Below are 21,073 nucleotides of genomic sequence, written 5' to 3' on the forward strand. Positions count from 1 at the left end.
ATCAAAACAGACCTTGTATACACGAGGGCTGTAAGAAACTCGTCCGTTTTACAATACCACGACATACTAAGAACTAAAATGAGAATGAACAAAGTATGATAAACTGTGACGGAAAGATTTCAGTAATATCCCTCTATTTCTCTCTCTCTTTTCTAATTACTAGAAAAAACAAACCGAATGCGAGGTTTAAAAAGGGACCAAGTTGGAATTCTGTGGATTTCTCATACATGGAAACTTTAAGAGGATGCCATCCTGCATTAAGTCTTTAACTTTTTGCCGACAAGTCTGTTGGTTATCAGTAACTATCCATTTATGCTTACTTATTCACAATAACTGAATACTTATCTATCTGGCTATATGGCTCTACAAGTGTTAGGCTAATTCGGCTCTGCCTTTTGGATTAAATTTTTCTACAATTATATATGTCGAAGAGCCATGTCCAAGTTGATTATTAGGAGCTGTGACGTCAGCGATGTTATCGTCACATAACACTATTTCCACCTATCAGGTTATCCATTTTCACCAATAAAGCACTCTCACTTACTCACACCACTTTATTTTCAACTTTAACTAACACTTAGTAATTTCTCCTGGATAGCTCTCACACCACTGTGTCCTCGCCACAGATGTCTCCGAATATAAATGGTTTTCGTGGAGTCATTACATTTACTCTTAATTTTAAATAATAACTTACAAAGATTATTCGTAGTAATTCAAATAAACAGTAATCATTACAAAATTTTTCGTAATCAATTATTAAACCAACTAAACTTTATATTGCCATTTAAAATTTAAAGAAGTCATAATTGAATAACATTGGTTACAAAATGGTTACTGTTTAAGTTTGTGTTTTACTAAAACTCACAAAATAACTTATCTTTACATATTACAAATCACGATACGAATTGCCATTTACTTTCCTTCAATATAAATCGTACGACGATCTAAAAAACAAATAATTTTGTTAAAGTTATTACTAACGCCTTGACATTGTTTATGTCATATCTACCCTCTAAAGTGAAATACATATGAAACAACCATACATATGAAACAACTACCCTTTATAATGGTTTTTTAAATGTCGTTGCGCCGACATATACGTAGATGCCGCATCAGAAAATATATAATTTGCAGCACTGCCATCCACTTGAGCGGTAACCCACAGCCCTGATTATATTAAAATTTTTCCTAAAGCATCGGGGTCGAGAAAAACTGAAGACAACTAACAAAAAACCAGCAATATGCTTAGAACACCTGTATGATACAATTCTCTGAATAAAAAATGTTCAAGTTTCAACCAGTCACCCGTTCTTTTTGGCTTTATACCAAACCAGCTAAGTGAAACTTGAGCATTTTACCACGAAAAAGTGTAAAGAAAAATATTTACGAGATCTGGTTTTCTTAGGCTAGAAAATTTTGCACTAGTATTCGGCCAAAAATAAACAAAAACATGTAGAACGTCATTTCGAAATAAAATAGTACAAAGAAAGTCAGTTAATAGATATAGTAAGATGAGGACATAATAGTAGCTTATTTAATAAAAAAATAATAAATAAGACTTTTCAGTATCAGTCGGATAAGTCACACCATTTTGTGTGAAATTAACTTTATATTAGATGAAAAAATTCAAGCCATAGTAGAACATAGCCCTATCTTTGTCTCCACCAGTAAAGAAAACCCGTATTTTTTTCATTTTATTGAAGTCTTAAATACGGACGTAAAGAATTTATAACATAAGGTCGTACGCAAAACGAGAGTAAGAGGCATATAAAAAAACTTTAATGTGTTAAAAAAGTTATTTCAGTTTCTGTTTTAGGGTATTAAATAATTATTATCAGACACACAAACGGGTGGGTTTATAGTTCATTGTTAATAAATCAATTCGATGCAAAATGGAAAATTTACAAATTTTTTTCTAATAAATTTTATATACTCACGTTTTGTTAAAAAAGCTTTAGAACAATAAGAACAACGTTTAATTTTTCCATGTGGTCCCGAAAAGCTATTCGAAAAGATAAAAAAAAAGTATACAGAAATAAAATGAGAACTAAAAAAAATTATAAAAGAAAATCATTCAGAAATTAAAAAATAACTTAAATTAAATTCCAGATACAATTTACAATCTTGGTGACAAAATACTTTAAGGATTTCACTAACGAATGCATTTAACAGATGCGGTTTCTCATGTGGAAGCATTCACTGGAATTCGTACAAATTTCAGTGAAACTTCCGTTATAGTATAAGGCGCGTCTGATTTTGGCTTTTACAGGCATTTCGTCTATTATTGTATTAAAATGAAATATATCCGTTCTTAGATAACCTAAAAAGTGATTATAATTTTTTTACTCCATACTACTTCTTTATGTGTCTAGATCTCCATTTCGATCTTTCTCACTTTTAGTGAATATTACTTTATCATTATCATGTATTTAATGTTATCATTAATGTCAGTTATATCAGGTGTATTACAATCATAAAGATCCTATTAAGTGAACCTGGAATTTTTTGAAACAATAGTATCAAATTCGTTCTTATATTTTATAAATCCATTAAATAGATAATGGTGTAAACTCTTGAAATGGAGCCAAGATTACCTGTAGGTGTTCCGTAGCATCTCTAGAGGGTTGGCACGAACTGTTAATGCCGTCATATTACGAAAACATAAAACCAAATTAACACGTTTTTGGTACTTTCTATATAGCATCATATTACATTAATTTTATATAAACAGTCGTAATAAATTACTTACTTACTTTTACCATAATGCTTTATTTTACGAGAATACGTTTCGAAAGATAAAAAAAATATACAATAAAATTATTCTCAACAAAAGATGTGATCGTTATATTTATTACTCCTTTCTATTATATTATTTTATTCTAGTTCCCCGCCTCGGTAAAGTAATCTTTTGTTAACATCTACATTTGTTCTAAGTAAATTATAAGAGGTAGACAGACATCCAGTAAATGCTAAAAAATATATGCATTTTTTGGTTTTTTCGTTTGTTTGTTTCTATAATCCTTATGGTATGTAATATATAATATTAACTGTATACAGGGTTAAGCAATTATACGTGAATACAAGGACCCCAATTTATGGAAATTACACTTGAAAGTAATTCTAATATCGCGTGACACGTTACTATAAAAATCGCATAATTAATAATCACAACACCAGTCATTTATGGTAATTTCAGCTATTTATTATTCTCTTACAGTAACGCGTCTTTAAGTTCAATGAGCTTGAGCTCCACTTTGCAATTTCAGTGCGACAAAGATCTTATCTCTATCAATTATGGCCCATAAAACCTAATGACTTCATCGTAAATCTTGACTTCACACGACACAATTTAACAAAGTGTTGAGTAAATCAGGTCAATTCATTTTTGAATATTAATGATGATATCTTTATGCAAATAAAAAAAATATATAAATTAAATCAAAACGGCAATTACAGTTTTTAAATTTTTATTCACAAATATACTTTAGACAGTTATACTAATAATACTTAGCAACTATCTAACACTCAATGCCCTCTTAAGTTTACGTAACGTCTATATCTAAAAGTATTTATCGTATTTATTTAGTGAGCTAAATTCTTCTTAATATCAAAATATTAGTAAACTCTTTATACCGACAAAAATCTTAATTATGAATAAATATTTCACAAAAATGCCATTAAATATTTTAAATGAACGAATGAAACACATTTTTGAATAATAATAGGCTTCCTTAATAACGTTAATGAAAATGTACCACAGAATTAAAACCCTTAAAACTCGACAATATAACTCAATTAATATGCTGCGGTTATCATTGTAAAGTAGCCGTACAATGCGCGCATAAAAAGAATTCTTTCCGTGAATTTTACAATTCAAAGTCAATAGGGGGTAGAGGCGGAAGTGTGTTTTTCTCTTTCCACAGTTCAAATCGGGTCTCTTGAGAATCTGGAAAAAGAGAAAACCAACAAAGATAAGCATTTAAATGTCGAAAGCCCGTAAAAAGAAACCTTTTGAATTATAAGCTTCTCTCTCGTGATGATTAACGTTTCAAAAGCGCTCTCAAATTCTTTATAAAAATCATTTAAAACGAGTCGCTATCAATGGTCTTACTTAATTTTGTTTAATATAACCAAGTATATTTTACACTAACCCTATGTTTTTACCTGTCGCCCTTGATGATGAAAAAGATGCTTGCAATAATCTACTGAGGATCACTCGGGAGGGTGATAAAGGGCGACATTTTTGTTTTTTTTCGTGATTTATGTTCGAAAAACCTATAAAAGAATAAAATTATTGATATTAATTAATATAATTCAATTTATTATCACAATCTACTCAAGCTAGCCTTTTGTTTTCCGATGAATCGTAGTTACACAACGCACTTGGAAATACATACCTTGTCTAGTTTTCCTGCTAGTTTTTATTTCTTTTGCGGAAACTGGTTGCCTCAATAGACGTAAAACAGTGTAACAACAAGCAATCACACATGAGAGCATGCAAACCGCTGCACCGCATTCATATTTCCATGGACACTGAGAGACAATTGAAAAAGAGTGAAGTTTTGTTTCAAAAGCTTTTGTTTTCAAACGCAATAACTAGACCAGTCCAGAAGAATTGCAGGTATTTTCCAATATGTAAACATCGATATGAAGAGCTTAAAAAAGACATGTAAGACGGGAAACTTTTATAAATCTGATTTCAGAAAAAGTATCAGGTTTAGTTCATAATTATGCAAAATTCCGTTTTCATTGACGTAATTTTCTGTGAGATACTCCATATTTGTATGGGTTTATCCATTTAGTTACCCTATATTTCCTTGAGTGCAATGAAAGGCGACATGATCGGGAGCCGGGTTCAGAGCTCGATCCCTTGGGACAGTTTCTGCAAACGTTTTCACCTTCCAAAGAAAACGTGTTGGGCGGACAAACAGCTAAAATAACAATGGCATCGTAGGTAATTCAGTAAAATAACTTGCCAGATTTACTCTTAACCCTATTCTTATTAGTCATCATAAATAATATTATTGTATATACAACATAAATTGGAAGTTGAATAATCATTTTCTGTTTTACAACATCAACTTAGTTATAATGTAAACAAGCTGCATTAAAAACGTTAAAGAAAATCGATTAGAGTTGTAAGTTTAATTAATAAGACTGAACAACGGTACGGACCACATATCTTCTGTCCGACTACCAAGTAGAAACCAGCGGAGCACAGCAACACCACATTAACACTATTTGGATCCATGTTTGCGGCGAGGCTGTGGTACTCTCGATGTCCGTTTGCATCTTCACGAGATACGTACATATATTTACAAAGCAAGTTTGTATGTTAGTTATAAGATATACATATGCAATAAGTTTAAAGCTATAACTATAATAGTGTACTGTATTATTATTATTATTATTATTTTAAATGTATTATAAAATTATCATAACAACGATGGAACAAACTTTAGACAGTATCAACAATTTACATTACAAACTTTTTCTACTTTAAATTTACTTACCCTTCTGCCTTAATGTATGAGTTACAAAAGATCTCCTTTTCTCTCTTAAAGGAAATAAGATTCTTTTCGTATCATTGTCATAAATTAACACTGGAATAATAATTAAACTATAATCAGTATCATACAGGCATTATTAAACAATTTTCAACAATTATTTCAGATATATCGGTTACAAAGTTTGACAGGGCTTACATAATTTGCGTCAAATATTTGTAAAATTCATATAATACAGATATTATGCTATTTACTAATAACTTTTTATGCAATACGATTATTTTAAATCTACCTTTTACAGAAGCCAATGCTGGTGCATTTTTAGCGAGTAGTAATGCTTTAGAACAATGAAAATCTCTTTCGCATTTCGCACTACAGTTAATGTTTGCTTGCCGTTTGACGCTCATAACGACTATCGGGCGAATTAATATCGAACCATCCATCTATTTTTGAAAAGTTTTATTTTATAAAAATTACAAAACACATTATCCATAAAATTAGAAGTTAAAAGCATAAGTTATGTTTATGGGGTTAAATAAGAAACATTTGATGACAACACAAGTATTTGTTTGAAATATTTTAGGTTTATTTTCCGATTTGATATAGTGAAAAACTAAAAATAAAATGAATTGTTATAGTACATGAATAAAGAAATATTTACGCTATCTTTTAAACAAATAGGTTCATCAATCCGTGCAGAACACTCCTTTTTACATGTAAACAGTGACATAAGTTTACCGAGTTTCTGAAGGTTTTTCAGATTCTGTAAATTATATATTTTAATAAATTAATTGAATTAGTCATTTAAAATGACATAAAATATAAACGTACCTCATACGAGCAGGATTCAATTTCATACAAGGGTGTGAAAACTATGTCGATAGTAGGCAGCTCGATAACAGTTAGCTTGATATTCCTAATTATAGCATTGTCCTAAAAAAGACAAACAAATACAATTATGGCTACTTAAATAAAAATGTTACTATAGTTGTATTTAATATTTGGGATTCCGTGAAATAATAACACTTAACCAAAAATTGGGAAGTAATGGAAATTGGTAACGACGATAGTTCATATTACAAGAACGTGTTACATTTACGCTTTGTTATAATTGTAGATAATTATATCATTACCTAGCAGCATATCAAATTGCAACTCTAGTTTCTTGACACGTCTTACAAATTATTTAACAAAAAAATTGTTACTATGAATGTGAAACTAAACTGAACAGAAATTTAAATGAAACCTGTCGTATGAAAATAATGTTTACTTACTGTATTACATAAATAGTTGCCAGAGTTATTTGTTTGAACATTCTTTATGTACACTTTTGAACCGTCAACGATTACGTTTTTATAATCAAGTAATCCGACACGATCGGTCGTCCAAATATAGTTACTGTATCGATTTTTAGTCGATTCCGACGTATTACAATCGAATGTTATAGACTCAGCTAGCATCGCGTAAATTTCATCCTGAAATCATGAAACTTATGAAGCCATTTTATTGCTAGTATAACTTTAATCGGTAGTTTTTCATATTTCATCTCCTATAAAAATAAAAGTCCATATTTAATTTCTTATCGCAAGGAAAATCCTAAATAAAAAAAAAGAATTCTTATACATTAATATAAAAATAAAAATCTAACAAATAAACTTTACGATAGAAGGGCGCAAAGGAGGTAAATTTTGTAATCCTTCATTAAGTTCAGACATATCAGCATCCAATCTTTTTCTTCGCTTTAAACTTTTTCCATAAATGCCATCTTTTCCTCTTATAAAATTTTCATAATAATCGTTTTCACCGTCCAAAAGTTGAATAAAGTTGCCATTAAAATCAGAATTCTTTTTTTGTTTCCTTGTTCCAGATAGATAATTGGAAAATAAACGCAAAGGTTTGTGCTTACATCCTGTGTTATTAATTTAATCTATGTAAATAAAAAATTATGGATTCTTCTATGTTATTCTAAGCCATAGTCTAGGAACTGTTAAGGTCTTCAGTCTTTAACTATTCGCATACAAATAAAAAGCATATATTTTATGTTTACATTCAAATATTTTTGCTTTTGTGTGTAATTTCCACAATAAAATAAGAATAAATAAAAATTAAATAATTATCTGAGCCACAAGTATATTCACGAAAATGAAGTCACGGGGAAAGGAAATCTAGTTTTACAATTAATGCTACAACTGTCATTAATATTTATATTTACCTTCCTCGGTATCATCTTCAACTCTGGTTTCATCATTAACCGTTCTTTTATCCCTTATCCAATCCCATTTTCTAAATCTGTTTCCTCTCATATTTCCCAGAAATTTTAATTGGTGTAGGCGTTTTTGTAACATTTTCGAAGGTTTTCTTATACAGGATCTAATTGTAAAGTACTTTGGTGCTCTCTTATACTTGTGGCATGGAATATTTTTAACATAGTTTTCAAAATTATGGTTTAATATACTCTTTTGTAATTTAGTCACAAAAGCCACAGTAGTAGAAATATCACAAATGTGATCAAAACCATCTTCACCAGCCTCTTGAAATAAGGTTCAGATGTATAATATTACACTATGATTAAGTGTTTTAACAAAATTAAAGTATTCTAAATAGATTTCTTATCTTAACTTTTAAAAAGTTACAGTACTCATAAAAATACGATTTGTTCTCTTACCTTTCAAAGATTTGCTTTCAAAGTAACAAGTGTCTAATTTTTTTTTGGTTGGAATTATTTTGGTCACATTCTAAAACATATTTTTAAAATATATTACTACACAAAGGAATAACGACTTTTAATGATTGATAAAGTGCCTTCAAGACTAACCAGTTTTGTCACTCTGTTTTCAGATTCAGTATCATGAGTAGTTCGAAGAGTTGTCTTGATATTATTTTCTAGCAGGTAAACAAATACTGATATATAATATTTATTTTTCTATTTATTGAGTATCGGTCTTATCATTACTTTTACATACCTGATTTAATTGGCTTGTTAAGCATGGTTCGATTTGCCCAAACATCCAGGGAAATATTTCGTTGATTATTATCTTTTTCGTTTAACTATGGAGAAAAAATATAATAAATAAGTAATATCGAGATAAAAAAATAAAATATGACAAGATGTTTAAAATAGTAGAGCAAATTACACGAAAAAGGTGATGCGAGGGTATACGAGTATAAAATTTTTAATAAGTAAACTTGTATTGATATTGAGACTATCGCAAGAACATATGTATTTAAATAAAACTAAAGTTTTTTTCTGTTTTGCTATGAATTTTATTACTACATTTTAGCCGAAATTTCGATTTCTTTGCAGTAACCGTGATCACCGGTAGACAAGATGAGCGTGTGTCAGTCAGTCTTGTCTTTTGACATTTCCATCTAACGAATTCTTAATTTCTTCGAGAACTACTTTGGATGAACCTAGAATCGGTTGACTGTGTCTTGAGGTCGAGTAACGTGAGATATGGATTTGAGATTTTATACTTTTGATGGGGCGACCCATACCTTCAATTGAAATTAATAGGTTTTTTAGTGTCGATAGCCTCGCGGACCAAGCTCTGTTTATACCTTTACGAGCGAGGTGATCAGGGTTACTGGCAAATAGTCGATACGTCAGGTAAAATATTGTATAATAAAATTGCGTAGGTATTAGGAGATAAATAGATAAGATATACATTCAAATATCTTTTAATACAAGGTAAAAGGATATTTATTAGTTTGCTTTATAGTTGCATGTACCTACGTAATATACAACAATATGCAATTTTACTTAGCAAAAGGTAGATCTCCATAATTTTAGGGAAAAGGGCAAGTTGTTTCAATGTCATATTCTTCTTAACTCGCCTTACGTCACTGGCATTAAAATGCTTTATATTTCTATATGTCAATGTTAGACATTGTGCTTACCTCGGACTTTTTTGCACTTGGAGTGGATTTTCCTGAAATCTTGTAAAATATTTTATTTAGTGCATATTTTCCTGGTCGTAAGGTGGTTAAATTAGTAGCAGTAAGACTTAGGCCCTTTGTAATACTATGGATTATATCATGATCAGGATATTTGATATTGTTTTGAGTAATATTGTTATTACTGTAAAGTAAAAGTTATTACCACACTATCAAAATCTCCTTCAAGAATTTATCTAAAATTAAAATAAAAACTTTTGACTAACAATAAGTATAAGTAGCGGTGTTATGTACAATCAAAAGTTTAAAAGAAATTAGACTTACGAGTTTTCTATGTGTACTAAAGGCATCAACGAAGAGACAAGTTCTGTAGTATTCCTTTTGTTTTCACTCAAATCTGCAGATTTTGTTTCTTCCAATAGCTTTAGACTAGTTTTTTTATTAGTATTCAATAACAATTTACGAGTCATAGCGTTGTTATTACTTTTTATTGTTGTAGTAGATTTTTCAGTAAAATCAAAATCGTCGATTATAATAATCGTAGGATTCCTTGAAGTTGTTACATTATTATTTTCATGTATAATATCATCACCTTTAGAGGGCTTTGTTTCTGCGTTAGTTGCAAATTTTTTCTTACATTTATGAAAAATTTTCGAAATAGGTCTTTTTTCAACGTAATTAGGTTTTGAAGTTGGTTTTTCTTTGTTTTCTTTCTTACCTAAAAACTTCAAGGTAACTCCTACTAACCTATTAAGGAACCCAACTTTTGTTTTTCCTGTTAAAACTATTGTAGTATGTTGGGTTTTAGGTTTGGAAGTTTTTGATGAAATATTTCTTGTAGTTTTACGTTTTTCATTTATTATACAAAGCTGTTTGTTTGTTTGATCAGTTTTGGTTTTTATTTTTGAATTTGTACTGCTATTGTTGGGCTTTTTAGTATTCTCAAATTTTTTGGTATTGCTTAAAGGAGTCAATGTTTGATTATAAACTTTTTTTTTCGATGAAAAAGTGTTATTATTTTTGGTCGTTGACTCTAATTCAAATTCTCCTTTATTCATTTCTACGGTTTTTAAACCACCCAATAATTTAAAAAGATCATTTAAATTGTGATTCAAAGTATCCGTTTCTAAGGCTACCTCTTCCTTGTCATTTGCCTCATTTTTTTCATCTGTTGTTTTGTTTAAAATAAAAGTGTTTGCAGTATTTATTTCTTCCGTTACTGTTACTATACTTAAATTACCTATTGAATGTTTCGCTAAATGTCTTTGGCGTCTTGTTTCTCTCACATTATTATGAAAATTTGTATTCCAAAAGTTGGCAATATTATGAGACAATAACGGAGTTTTGGCCCGATTTTCGATTGAAGAATGTCTTTTATTTCTCTCTTTTAGTTGTTTTATCAGCGTTTGGTCTCTTTTATTTTGACCTATTTTTAATTTATGGGACAACTTTTTAAATAATTGTTTTACAACTTTTCCTTTTTTCTTTTCTCTTTTTATTTCGTCTACATCAAAATACAAAGGTGTTTTAACATTATCTTCAAATGTCATAACTTTGGTTATATTACTCGAAGGTCCAAATTTTTTATATGCTGTAAGATCCTTGTCACAAATTAAGTTAACCTTTACATTATTAAGCGTATAAAAACTTTTTCTGTTTATGTCTTCTGCACTAGCCTTAAACGATCGTTTATTAAAATTTCTTTTTATCTTAGTATTAATGCACTTATTAATACTAGAGATGCACATTTTTCCTGTCTTAAAAACATTTTCATCAAAAACGTTATTCTCAACAATATTCTTTAATTTAACGTCAAGTGATTGTAAGTGATTAAGGAGTTTACCCTTGGGATAATTTTTATGACACTCCCGTTTGTCAATACTAGTAGAAATCATCTGACAAGTTTTACCTCGACATTTGTCATTAAGTCTTTTATAATAGTTATTTAATGTTGTATCCAGTTTATGAACACTATCTTTTAATTTTCTTCCTCCAGTGGGATTCATCCAGAAAAACGTTTGAATTTCAGTACAATGATCAGTCACGTAGTTAACTAGGTTATCAAATTCGAATATTAATTCACTAATAACCGCATCACTTGCGGCACATGGCTTGCACATGGTTTTGTTAATTTTGCAACGACAATTGCAAACTCTTTCATGATCAAAGTACCTTTTCAACTTATCCCAACTTACGCCTCTTTTTATTTTATTGTAATTCACATCTTTTATGTAACGTTTAGGTTTTGTTTCGTTCGTGATATTCATATTTTCATCCCGCTTTACTAGTTGGCTATAAACAGTAGTTATAATATCAGGATTTATAGTAGCATTACTTACGTTACCATTTATCAAAGTATTAATATAATTTTTATATGTGTTGTTTTCAAATGAAATCAGATTTGAAATTCCTATATTTCTTATAGGTTTAAGAGCAAAATTGGAAGTAGGTGAAGTTATATTGATATTTTCAACCAATAAATATAAGCCTGGTGAAATAACCTCTTGAGACATTTTAGTTACTTTATCGTCTTCAAACGTATGAATTTGATATTCCAAGTCTACAGGAGTAGACATGACAGCAGAAAAAACTTTTCTTACTTTTATAGGTTCCAAGGACCTTTTTCTATCGCTCAAATCATTTGGCAATGCAATGTGAACTTGAATTGAATTGGTTGCATGATTTTCTGTCTTAGGCGCAGTTAAAATATAGGGAGCATTTTTCTTTTCTTCCATATCAGGCAAAGCGTTCCGTAATTCCTTATTATTTAAAGTATCTGTACTTTTTACTAAATCTACAACGACTTCAAGAGCAGCTACACCTTTAGCGGTGAATGCATCTTTAGATTGTATACCACGCTTTTGAACCTTATTTTTGCAAGTAGGTTTCTGTTCTTTTTTCTTTTTTATTTGACTTCGAAGAGGAGGTTCAAAGTAAACCTACATTTATAAAAATTTCGGTAGTAATAGAGAAAATTATAATACAAATTTGAAATTAACAAACTTACAAAAGTAACTTACCACGTCATCTATATTTTTTGGTTCTTTTAAGGCAATGTAAAAGTACTTTTTAAAGTTTTTTGTTGCTTTACTAAAATTACTTTTCAATATTTTACCAGTCGGAGTTAGTGTATAATTAGTACTCAGCGGGTCCAAAGAAGTGAAGTTTTCTTCCTGAACATTGATAAGAACAGATAACAAACATATTTCACAATAAAATAATTATTATGAACCAAAACTGACTTACCGCTTTGGATGCCATGTGAGTGGTATTTATGCATTGTTCAAAGTTATCTTAAAAGCAAAGAATGTTATTAAATTATGAACATCAACGTTACCAGTCTTATGTACAATTGGGTTTTTGAAAAAAAACATTGTGATAAATGGAAAGATCATATACATGTTTTATAATAAAAATATATATATATTTTCGGTATAATTAATTAATAAACCTGTGCGCGTGTGACGTCACAATGTTAATTTCTCCTCATTGTAGCACACAGCTTATACAGTGTTTTGACATTTAACAGATAATATCTTGTTATTATCGTCTATTTATCGATAAATATATTAAAAATGTCGAACCTTAAAATTTATCGTGCTTGCTTCGTACCGGTATGTACAAATACTACAAAAACAACCCACGAAAAAATATTTTTCAAAGTTCCTCAAGATGTTAAACGTCGTAATCAAGGGTTCCAAGCAGTGCGATTACCTAATCCCAAAACAACATAATATTTTTTTTGTTGTGAAGATCATTTTGATGTATTTTATAATAATATAGGAATAAACAATTATTTATGTAAACGAATAAGTTGTATTGTAAATCATCATCATCATCAGCCTATCGGAGCCCACTACTGAGCAAAGGCCTCTCCTCACATGGAGAAGGTTAGAGCATTAATCACCAGGCTTGCTCAAGACGAGTTTGCGATTTCATTCTTATAAATTGAAATTATAAGACCAGGTTTCTTCACGATGTTTTCCTACATCGTCTGTCAATGGTGTCTAAATAATCTTAGAAAGTACATATAAAACGAGCACATTGGTACTTGCCAGGTTGTATAAATAGAATTCCAAAACATAAATTTTTCAGCCAAACTCAAATCGTAACTTTAACAGTCATAGCAATAAAAAAATTTACATGAATAATTTAAAATATATCCACATCAGGTATATTATTGGCATTAACTTTTATAAATCCTTTATCACACATGGCTTAATTGAATTACTTATTATTATTAATTTTTTTACAATAAATTTTGGATACTTTCACGCGCAGAAGCCGTTGACAGTGTACTATCTTCAAATTATTTTAACATTGTGACGTCATAATCATGGCCACGGATCGTGGCTTGTTCTTAGTGGCGTGGTTATTTTAGAGATTTTATCAATTTTTAATTGTTAATAATGAAATGAAAAAAAATAATTCATTTTTCCTATCAATTATAATTATAATTTATATTAAAGTTTTGAAATAAATAAAAAATCGATATTTTTTTTGTTTTCAAAAACCCAATTAATAATTATATTTACTCATATATGGAAAACAATATTTCAAAGGAAAAAGTAATAGAAAAATTATTGAGTGATTATAAATTTTGGGTTAAAACAAGCAAATTACCTTTGCGGTAAAACCTTAGGCGATTCATGTTTTCATACTTTATATTTGTTGTCATCCCAGGGTAATAATCCTTGCTGTAAATAACTTTTAATATCAAACGTCACGAATAAATTTAAAAAAAAAATTGAATTCAATATTTACTTACTATCCTTCAGAATATGTACTTTTATTAAAATTATATGTCGGGTACATGTCATCTAAAATATATAGTTTATTCATGATTACTTATCATAAAATATAAATATTCCATACGTCTAATAATATTTACATGTATCCAAATCCTGCATCCAATAATTCATTGGTGTTTGATAGATTATGTCATACTTATAACTATGACCACTTATTTGTACTCTACTTGGTATCGTTTGGGACAACTTTTTTTTCTTGTTTATAAATTTATATAATTGATTATACTCCGCTTTCGTTGTAATATTTTTAGCAGGGATATGAGTAAATGGAAGATGATCTCCATAGTTATACATGTTCCTGAAGTAGAAATCATTCTTATTTGATGTTTTTGATGTTTTTGATTTCATTGTTACCAATTGCAGATTATTAGGGTCATCCACATTTTTCGTTAAAAGTAAATTATGCATGCCTAAACTTGAGTTTCTATTATAATTATTGAGTGTCACATCAATATTTCCAATTTTGTTTGACTTAATTGGTTGTTTCTTTGGGTCGTTTAACTGGAATAAGTCGAAAGATTCAGACGTTGCAAAAACCATAGAATTTTTTTTTAGCTTTAAAAGTCTTTCGTCGTTCGTAATAATTTTTGCATTTTTTTTTCTACTTAGTCTTCTTTGAGAATTTTTATTACTCTTTTTGTCTCCACCCGAATTTTTTTGAGTCTGCAAAGGTGTTGGTTTATTTGATTTGATCATTACTTTACTGTTATTATTATTCAATTTGTCTGGATTTGGATGAAAATAGTCATAAACAAGCGGTCGATCCAGAATTTTCTTATTTTTCTCTTTCGTTTTAAAGCGTTCGTAATTTTCTAATATTTTTTGTTGTTTACTTATTAATCCTGTAACATTTTTTTTGAAAAGATTCCAAGCATCGATGCGTTTAGGCAAGGGGTCGGATAGTGGCGCTGTGACAGACTCTACATCTATATCCAGATTTTTTAAAAATTTATTAAAGTCTGCATTTTTCATTGGTATAGGAGTACTGTAATACTGTTTTGGAGGCGTATTTACTTTTGTCACCGGTCTTTTCTGTAAAAAGACAAAAAGTTTGTAGTTTATATTTATTTGATAAATCCATCGCAAAAGATACTTACTATATTAACGTCTTTGTAATCATTAAAATGACGAACTGAAAAATAAAGAATTATAATTAAAAAATATACGATTATGTTGATGGTAACATTAAAATTAAAATAAATAATTATGAAAAACGAATAGAAATGAATTTACCATATATCAAATATTCTAGCAGATTTTTTGTAATATTCTTAAAGTGCTTTTCTTGTAGCAGAGGAGTTCCAAATAAATATATTTAATTAAGATTTACCTGGTTGGAATACTTTTGATTCTTCAGAATTTTTCCCATTCTTAAACATTGTTAGATCATTATGACTTGGTTTGAATTTATATTTCTTTTGCTCTACGTAATTTAAACGGAAAAATTTTTAGTTACAAAATTTAAAAAATAATTACAAAATAAAAATACAAGACGAATACAGTGTTTAGGAAATTTTACCAAAGTTTTTATCGTATGGAGACATAGTCAGATCACTAGTTGGTCTAAATATATACGGCTTTTGATCTACAAAATAATAAAAATATAAATTATCGTATAGTACTTTAGGATAATAGTAAAAAAATAGTAAAAACATAACTTTGATTATTACCAGAAGTTTTGCTCTCTTTCAAATTGTTAAAGCCTTCATCGTATTTAAACGTTGCCTGATTCTTAAAAGTTGTCGTGACTTTTTTCTTCTTTTTAGCTATATAATTAAAGATAGCGAAAAATTAATCTGAGTTTTTTTAACCGAAATTGTATAATAAAATGAATAAGTTCTTTAATAAGTACCACAATTCTTGTTTTGTTTGAAATAATTTGAATTTTCATCATTTGCAAACATTGTATCATCGTTGAAAGTTGGGCTGGCTTTATACTTTTTTTTAACTGTTAAATTAAAATTTTAAATGTAAGCATTACAGTTTAAGTTGACATTTACTAAGAATATGGTTAAAAAAAAGTTTCCGAAACTTATCTTGATCTACATTACTAAAGCATGTAATCAATGTCAAAAAATGAGTTGTTGGCTTGATTTTTTTAAACGGAAAATGTGTGCAAAAATCATTTATGTCTTATTTAAAAAATATGAAAGAAAGTGTGTATTTTCGATGTTACCCAAATTATTCTTTTATTGTTGTTGGGTTATTGGTAGTTGACTTAAAATTTTTTAAGAGTTAAACTTAGGGTAAGTTTCAGTAATCATTATTTCTAAAAAAAGAATAATAAGATATATTTTTTAAATATTACTATTTGTTGTATCCTCTTGTATATTGAATATTTTTTCGTATTCAAGCATTGGTAAGTCATTGGGTGTAACTCTATATTCATTCTTAGTTGGAACTATAATATTAAAAAAAGAACAGAAGTTTAAATATAATAAATTAAATAAAAGCATATTTAAAATACTGTTTTAAAAGTTACCAAAATTATGGATTTCATGTAAATTATTAACACTTTTCTCATAGGCTAACGTTGTCAAATCTTTTGGAGTTGGCTCGTATTTATTCTTTTTTTTAACTGAAATGTAATATAAGATGTAATTACAATGTTGTTAATTTAAAATAAGAATACTTTATCTCTCAACAATACCAAAATGTTTGTTTTCCTGTATATCAGTAAATCTTTCGTCATACGCCAGGGTTATCAGATCATTTGAAGTTGGCTCCAATTTATACAGTTTATTTTTAACTGTGTAATTTCAAACAACATGTGGTTATTATGTAATGTAATCATAGTATCGTAAAAAAGTTATGTTTTAGGATTACCATAATTTATGATTTCTTGAAAATTCGAGCTTTTGTCATATTCATGCACTGTGAAGTCAATGGGAGTAGGTGTGAATGTATTTTTTTCGGGCACTGTAAAATTAAAGGTAAATAAGTTTTGTTTGTCTTTATATGAGAATGAAAATATAATGTACATGTCATGAACGATTACCAAAATACTTGTCTTCTTCAAAATAACAAGAGCTTTTATCTTGTGCAAACATTGTAGGAGCATCATTCAAAATTTCTTTCCATGATATTTTTTTCCATGCTATAACAGTCTAATCATTAATTATCTAGACGTTAATATCTATTTTTAAACAGAATTTTAAAAATATTTACCAAAGCCTTTTGTGTTTTTTTTTAAACCGAAAGCAAGATTATCATAATTTAAAGAACTCAAAGTAGATAATATCACTGGAGAAAACTTCGATTTAAAGAAAAGTAAGTCACCGTTTTTTGTATTTAACTTTGACAAAACCATTCCATCCAAGTCATTAACATTAGTTGAGGTTATTTTTTCATCATATTTATCAGTGTCTAATATATTATGAATAAGAGGCCTCTCTATTTGGTAATCTTTTAAAGATTTACCGTGAGAATCATCATAATTAAAAGACTCTTTCTTTTTTCCTTCATCGGTTGTTTTTTGTATATCTTTGTTTTTACCTAATTTCAATAATCTTAGTGCCATCTCATCGATTTCATTTTGTATATTATTTTTAGTCATGGCTGTTGAAAATGCATAAGATATAGTATTCATATCAAGACTGTGAAATAATGTGTCAGTTGTTGTACCTATCTGTTGATTACCAATATCATTATTTTTCTTCTTATTTGCTGAAAATTATGAAATATAACGTAAATATAATGTCTAAGAATTAATTTATTAAGTATATAACCCAAAATTACATATATAAATAATTATTTTCGTTTCTCTAACTTACCATAAGAAATTAAATAATCTTTTGTTTCATAGCTTAATTCAGGTTTTTTGCTATGTGGTAAAAATTTTCCTTGTCTTCTATCTGAACTAATCAAGTTAAAATCATTTAACTTCAAGAAATTTTCACTATCGGTTATATTAGGGATTTGCAGTTGTAACTCATCAGTCTTTAAGACTTCACTATTTTTTTTAACTCCATAAGGTTGCTCTATGTGATTACTGGTTGTCAAAATTTCATAATCAAATATCTTGTGAATCATTGAACCTTTACTGGTATCTTTGTCTTTAAATATATTTTTTAGTCCATTAAAAATTTTAAACATATTTTGATTTTCCCGTTTCTCTTTCTTCTTTATTTTGCCATGACCAAATCGTATTTTGCGAAAAATGTTACGCAACTTGTGTTCTTTTTTATTTTTATTATTCAATTTTATAATAGCGGTTGGCTTATTAATAAAATCTATATCAACAAAACCATTTTTTCTATGATCAAAATTAATCGACAATCCCGGTTTTTGCTTATTATGGTTTTCTATGTTGGACCTTTTATTAATTTTTCGTAGATTTTTTTGTTGTTTACAGTCACCTAAGAAAATAAATGTTATGACTTACGATTAAAACTCTAATTATACTATTATTTTGGAGTTATTCTAAAAATTGTTTCAATGTCGAATGTTTTTTATGTTATAAATAGTAAAGTATATATATGTGTTATTATTTAAAATCTATGACCAGTACACTTATTGGTTTAAATAGATAAAAATATTTATTTACCCTTTAAGTAATTGTAATCAAATCTCTTGACGAATTTACTTTTACGTTGCTGTATTGGCAATGACGATTCATTTTTTTCAAATGTTTGCTTTGTACTTAAAACGGAATTATTATATTTCATATTATGTACTTCAGAAGGTTTGAGTGGTACAATTTGCGATGTATGAAATTTTTTAGGTGGGTTTGAATCTATGAACATAAAAAAATGTTTCTTAAACCAAGATTCTTCACTTTTAGTAGACACATCTTGATCTTCTAAAGTTTCATAATCAACAAGTTCTCTCCGCATTCTAGTTGCTGGTAAGTGTGGAATTTTATCCAAGATAAACTTTCCTATGTCATCAACATTGTGATGCTTGTGAGCCTGATAGCGTATTTGACTAGAATATTTCTGATCGTCATTGTCTCTTTGGAAGTTTAAATAGTATTTATAACCATTCACATAATCATTGTAGGAGATCTTATTACTTAGACCTTGATAACTTGTATCTTCCGTGCTGATCTCATTGTTTCTTTTACCATTTTTCGGGGTTGCAAAAAGTTTTATGCTATTGTTTTTGTTGTTTTTCCAATGAGTATACTCTGTATACAAACCATCTTCATTGTTGTTTAATTCTTGCTGAATATCCCTTTTGGAAGTCCCATGTGGAGAATCTCTTTTAGGTTTTTCTTGTTTATTATTTTTCGTTACATAACTCAATGTATTCAAAATCAACTCGTTATCTTGCTGTGATTTTTCTAATATGTTTTCAAGAATCGCAAGCATTGAAACATCATCCCCTATCGATGGTATTATATGTGTTGTTGAATCTATAGATTCAATCTGTTGGTTTCGTTGATCAAATAATGTTTTACGACTTTTACGTACTTCACTTGGTGTAGAATTATTATGAATTTTAACAATTTTCGCATTAGTAGCAAATGAATTTTTAAATTTAGTGTTTCTTGTATGTTGCGTCGTATTCATTTTTTTAGAGGTTATTTTGTCCAGTTGCTTCTTAACAGTGGAGGTTTTTTTATTCATATCATTTCTAATATCTTTAGAAAATTTATTTTTAATTTGATTATAAACTTTCTTTATTTTGTTTTGTAAAAAATTTTCAACATCATTTGCTAAGGTAGAAGTATCCTGCTTTATAGAACGACGCAATATATTACGTAACTTAGAATTATGAACTTGAATACCTTCGAAAGTGGGGCTGAATCTATTTTTGCCAATATCGTCGACGGAAATTAAGTTAGGGGAAACATTCGATTCGCTTACTAACGGCATAGTCGAAAAAGTTATTTCAGTAACTGCATTTTTTATAAGGTTTGAAAAAGATGGTAAGTGATCTGCTATTGTTTGAATTTCTCTCTGTTTAATTTCATTAAGAATTATTTCCATCACAGCCGTAGTTGCAAGTTCTGTTTCATATCTAGTAGAGTCCATATATAAATCATTATGCAATATAGGTTTATCGTCCATAGTTGAAACGGTTGCCGGATTTAAAGACGTTTTCTCATTCACATCATATTTGTTTTTGAAACCTTTTTCTTTAACAATGTTAGTTTTGTCATTATTGCACTTATACGTTTTTATTAAACTATGGAATTTATTCATTTTACAGAGATTCTCTGACTTTTTGAATCCAATAAAATCAATCTCCTTTGAATTCAGGTCTCTTTTAAAATTAACATGTTTTTTGTTAAAGATTCCTGACTTATTGTTATCAAATGGATTTTGTAGTACATCGCCTCTTAAATAAGTATTTTTATCTTCATTTAAAAGATTGTTTATAACGTCTTTTGTATGCGCTTCAGCATTTTCCAATTGTTCGTCGGCCTCACATACATATGAATTACTTTTAGATATAGGATAAGCATCAAGAAACACTATATAAAAAAATAAGCTGAAACAAAAGTAAATAAAAAATGAGATATTTTTTTTTACATAAGCATTACTAAGAAAATTGACGTTTTATTTATATCTTCAAATGTGACAATGTTTAGGTTATTTTTGTTATTATGTAGTACATATTACCACAATTAGAAATAATATAACTACAAACCGTAAAAAAACTAAAAATAACATTTATTAATACTTTTACAACATCTACTACAAATCAAACTTATCTTGCAAAAATTTGCAGTTGTTTTTATGACATTGTCAAAAGTAAAAAAAGACTAAGAATAGAACAGTCACAACACAGAAATGTTTGTATTATCTGTGATCTGTATATAATAATGACATAAATCCTTAATACACATAAAATATTTAGACAGAAAAATGGATGAAAATCCGGTGACAAATTTGCGACTAATAGCTAGTTTGT

At 28.7% G+C, this 21,073-nt stretch overlaps 2 protein-coding genes across 3 annotated transcripts; both read right to left on the minus strand.

Annotated features, from left to right (window-relative positions):
- Positions 1-3,450: 3,450 nt before the first annotated feature.
- LOC116765750 (uncharacterized) lies at positions 3,451-17,332 on the minus strand. Of its 2 annotated transcripts, none has more exons than XM_061522042.1 (32): positions 17,211-17,332; positions 17,039-17,131; positions 16,863-16,961; positions 16,695-16,790; positions 16,521-16,613; positions 16,065-16,160; positions 15,883-15,978; positions 15,732-15,797; positions 15,543-15,635; positions 15,310-15,344; positions 14,293-15,244; positions 14,170-14,221; positions 14,025-14,098; positions 12,648-12,694; positions 12,422-12,574; positions 9,726-12,340; positions 9,405-9,585; positions 8,471-8,555; positions 8,323-8,390; positions 8,173-8,242; positions 7,720-8,037; positions 7,169-7,416; positions 6,782-6,982; positions 6,339-6,440; positions 6,169-6,270; positions 5,800-5,950; positions 5,514-5,603; positions 5,176-5,292; positions 4,807-4,931; positions 4,398-4,533; positions 4,165-4,275; positions 3,451-3,946 (listed from the first exon to the last, which is right to left on the minus strand). In XM_061522042.1, the coding sequence occupies exons 1-32, from the start codon at positions 17,260-17,262 to the stop codon at positions 3,867-3,869; spliced, it is 6,897 nt and encodes a 2,298-aa protein (XP_061378026.1). In that variant the 5' UTR covers positions 17,263-17,332; the 3' UTR covers positions 3,451-3,866. The 2 variants fall into 2 exon arrangements, with proteins under 2 accessions (XP_061378026.1, XP_061378027.1); XM_061522043.1 differs by having other exon boundaries at positions 4,152-4,275.
- LOC133319017 (MATH and LRR domain-containing protein PFE0570w-like) lies at positions 17,327-20,641 on the minus strand. Its single transcript, XM_061521881.1, has 4 exons — positions 18,759-20,641; positions 17,986-18,570; positions 17,387-17,878; positions 17,327-17,334 (listed from the first exon to the last, which is right to left on the minus strand). Exons 1-4 carry the CDS (start codon positions 20,359-20,361, stop codon positions 17,327-17,329), a joined length of 2,688 nt encoding a protein of 895 aa, XP_061377865.1. The 5' UTR covers positions 20,362-20,641.
- Positions 20,642-21,073: the final 432 nt, after the last annotated feature.

This window comes from Danaus plexippus, chromosome 11 (assembly GCF_018135715.1).
Source record: "Danaus plexippus chromosome 11, MEX_DaPlex, whole genome shotgun sequence".
NCBI classification, from domain to species: domain Eukaryota; kingdom Metazoa; phylum Arthropoda; class Insecta; order Lepidoptera; family Nymphalidae; genus Danaus; species Danaus plexippus.

Coding starts and splice junctions, on each gene's coding strand:
- LOC116765750 (XM_061522042.1), bottom strand. CDS start 17,262: ATGTTTGCACAAGATAAAAGCTCTTGTTATTTTGAAGAAGACAAGTAT. Junction 12,575..12,647: donor CTCACATGGCATCCAAAGCG/GTAAGTCAGTTT, acceptor ATCAATGTTCAG/GAAGAAAACTTCACTTCTTT. Junction 8,243..8,322: donor AAAACAGAGTGACAAAACTG/GTTAGTCTTGAA, acceptor AATATGTTTTAG/AATGTGACCAAAATAATTCC.
- LOC133319017 (XM_061521881.1), bottom strand. CDS start 20,361: ATGAATAAATTCCATAGTTTAATAAAAACGTATAAGTGCAATAATGAC. Junction 18,571..18,758: donor TGATTACAATTACTTAAAGG/GTAAATAAATAT, acceptor TTATTTTCTTAG/GTGACTGTAAACAACAAAAA. Junction 17,879..17,985: donor AGATTATTTAATTTCTTATG/GTAAGTTAGAGA, acceptor CATAATTTTCAG/CAAATAAGAAGAAAAATAAT.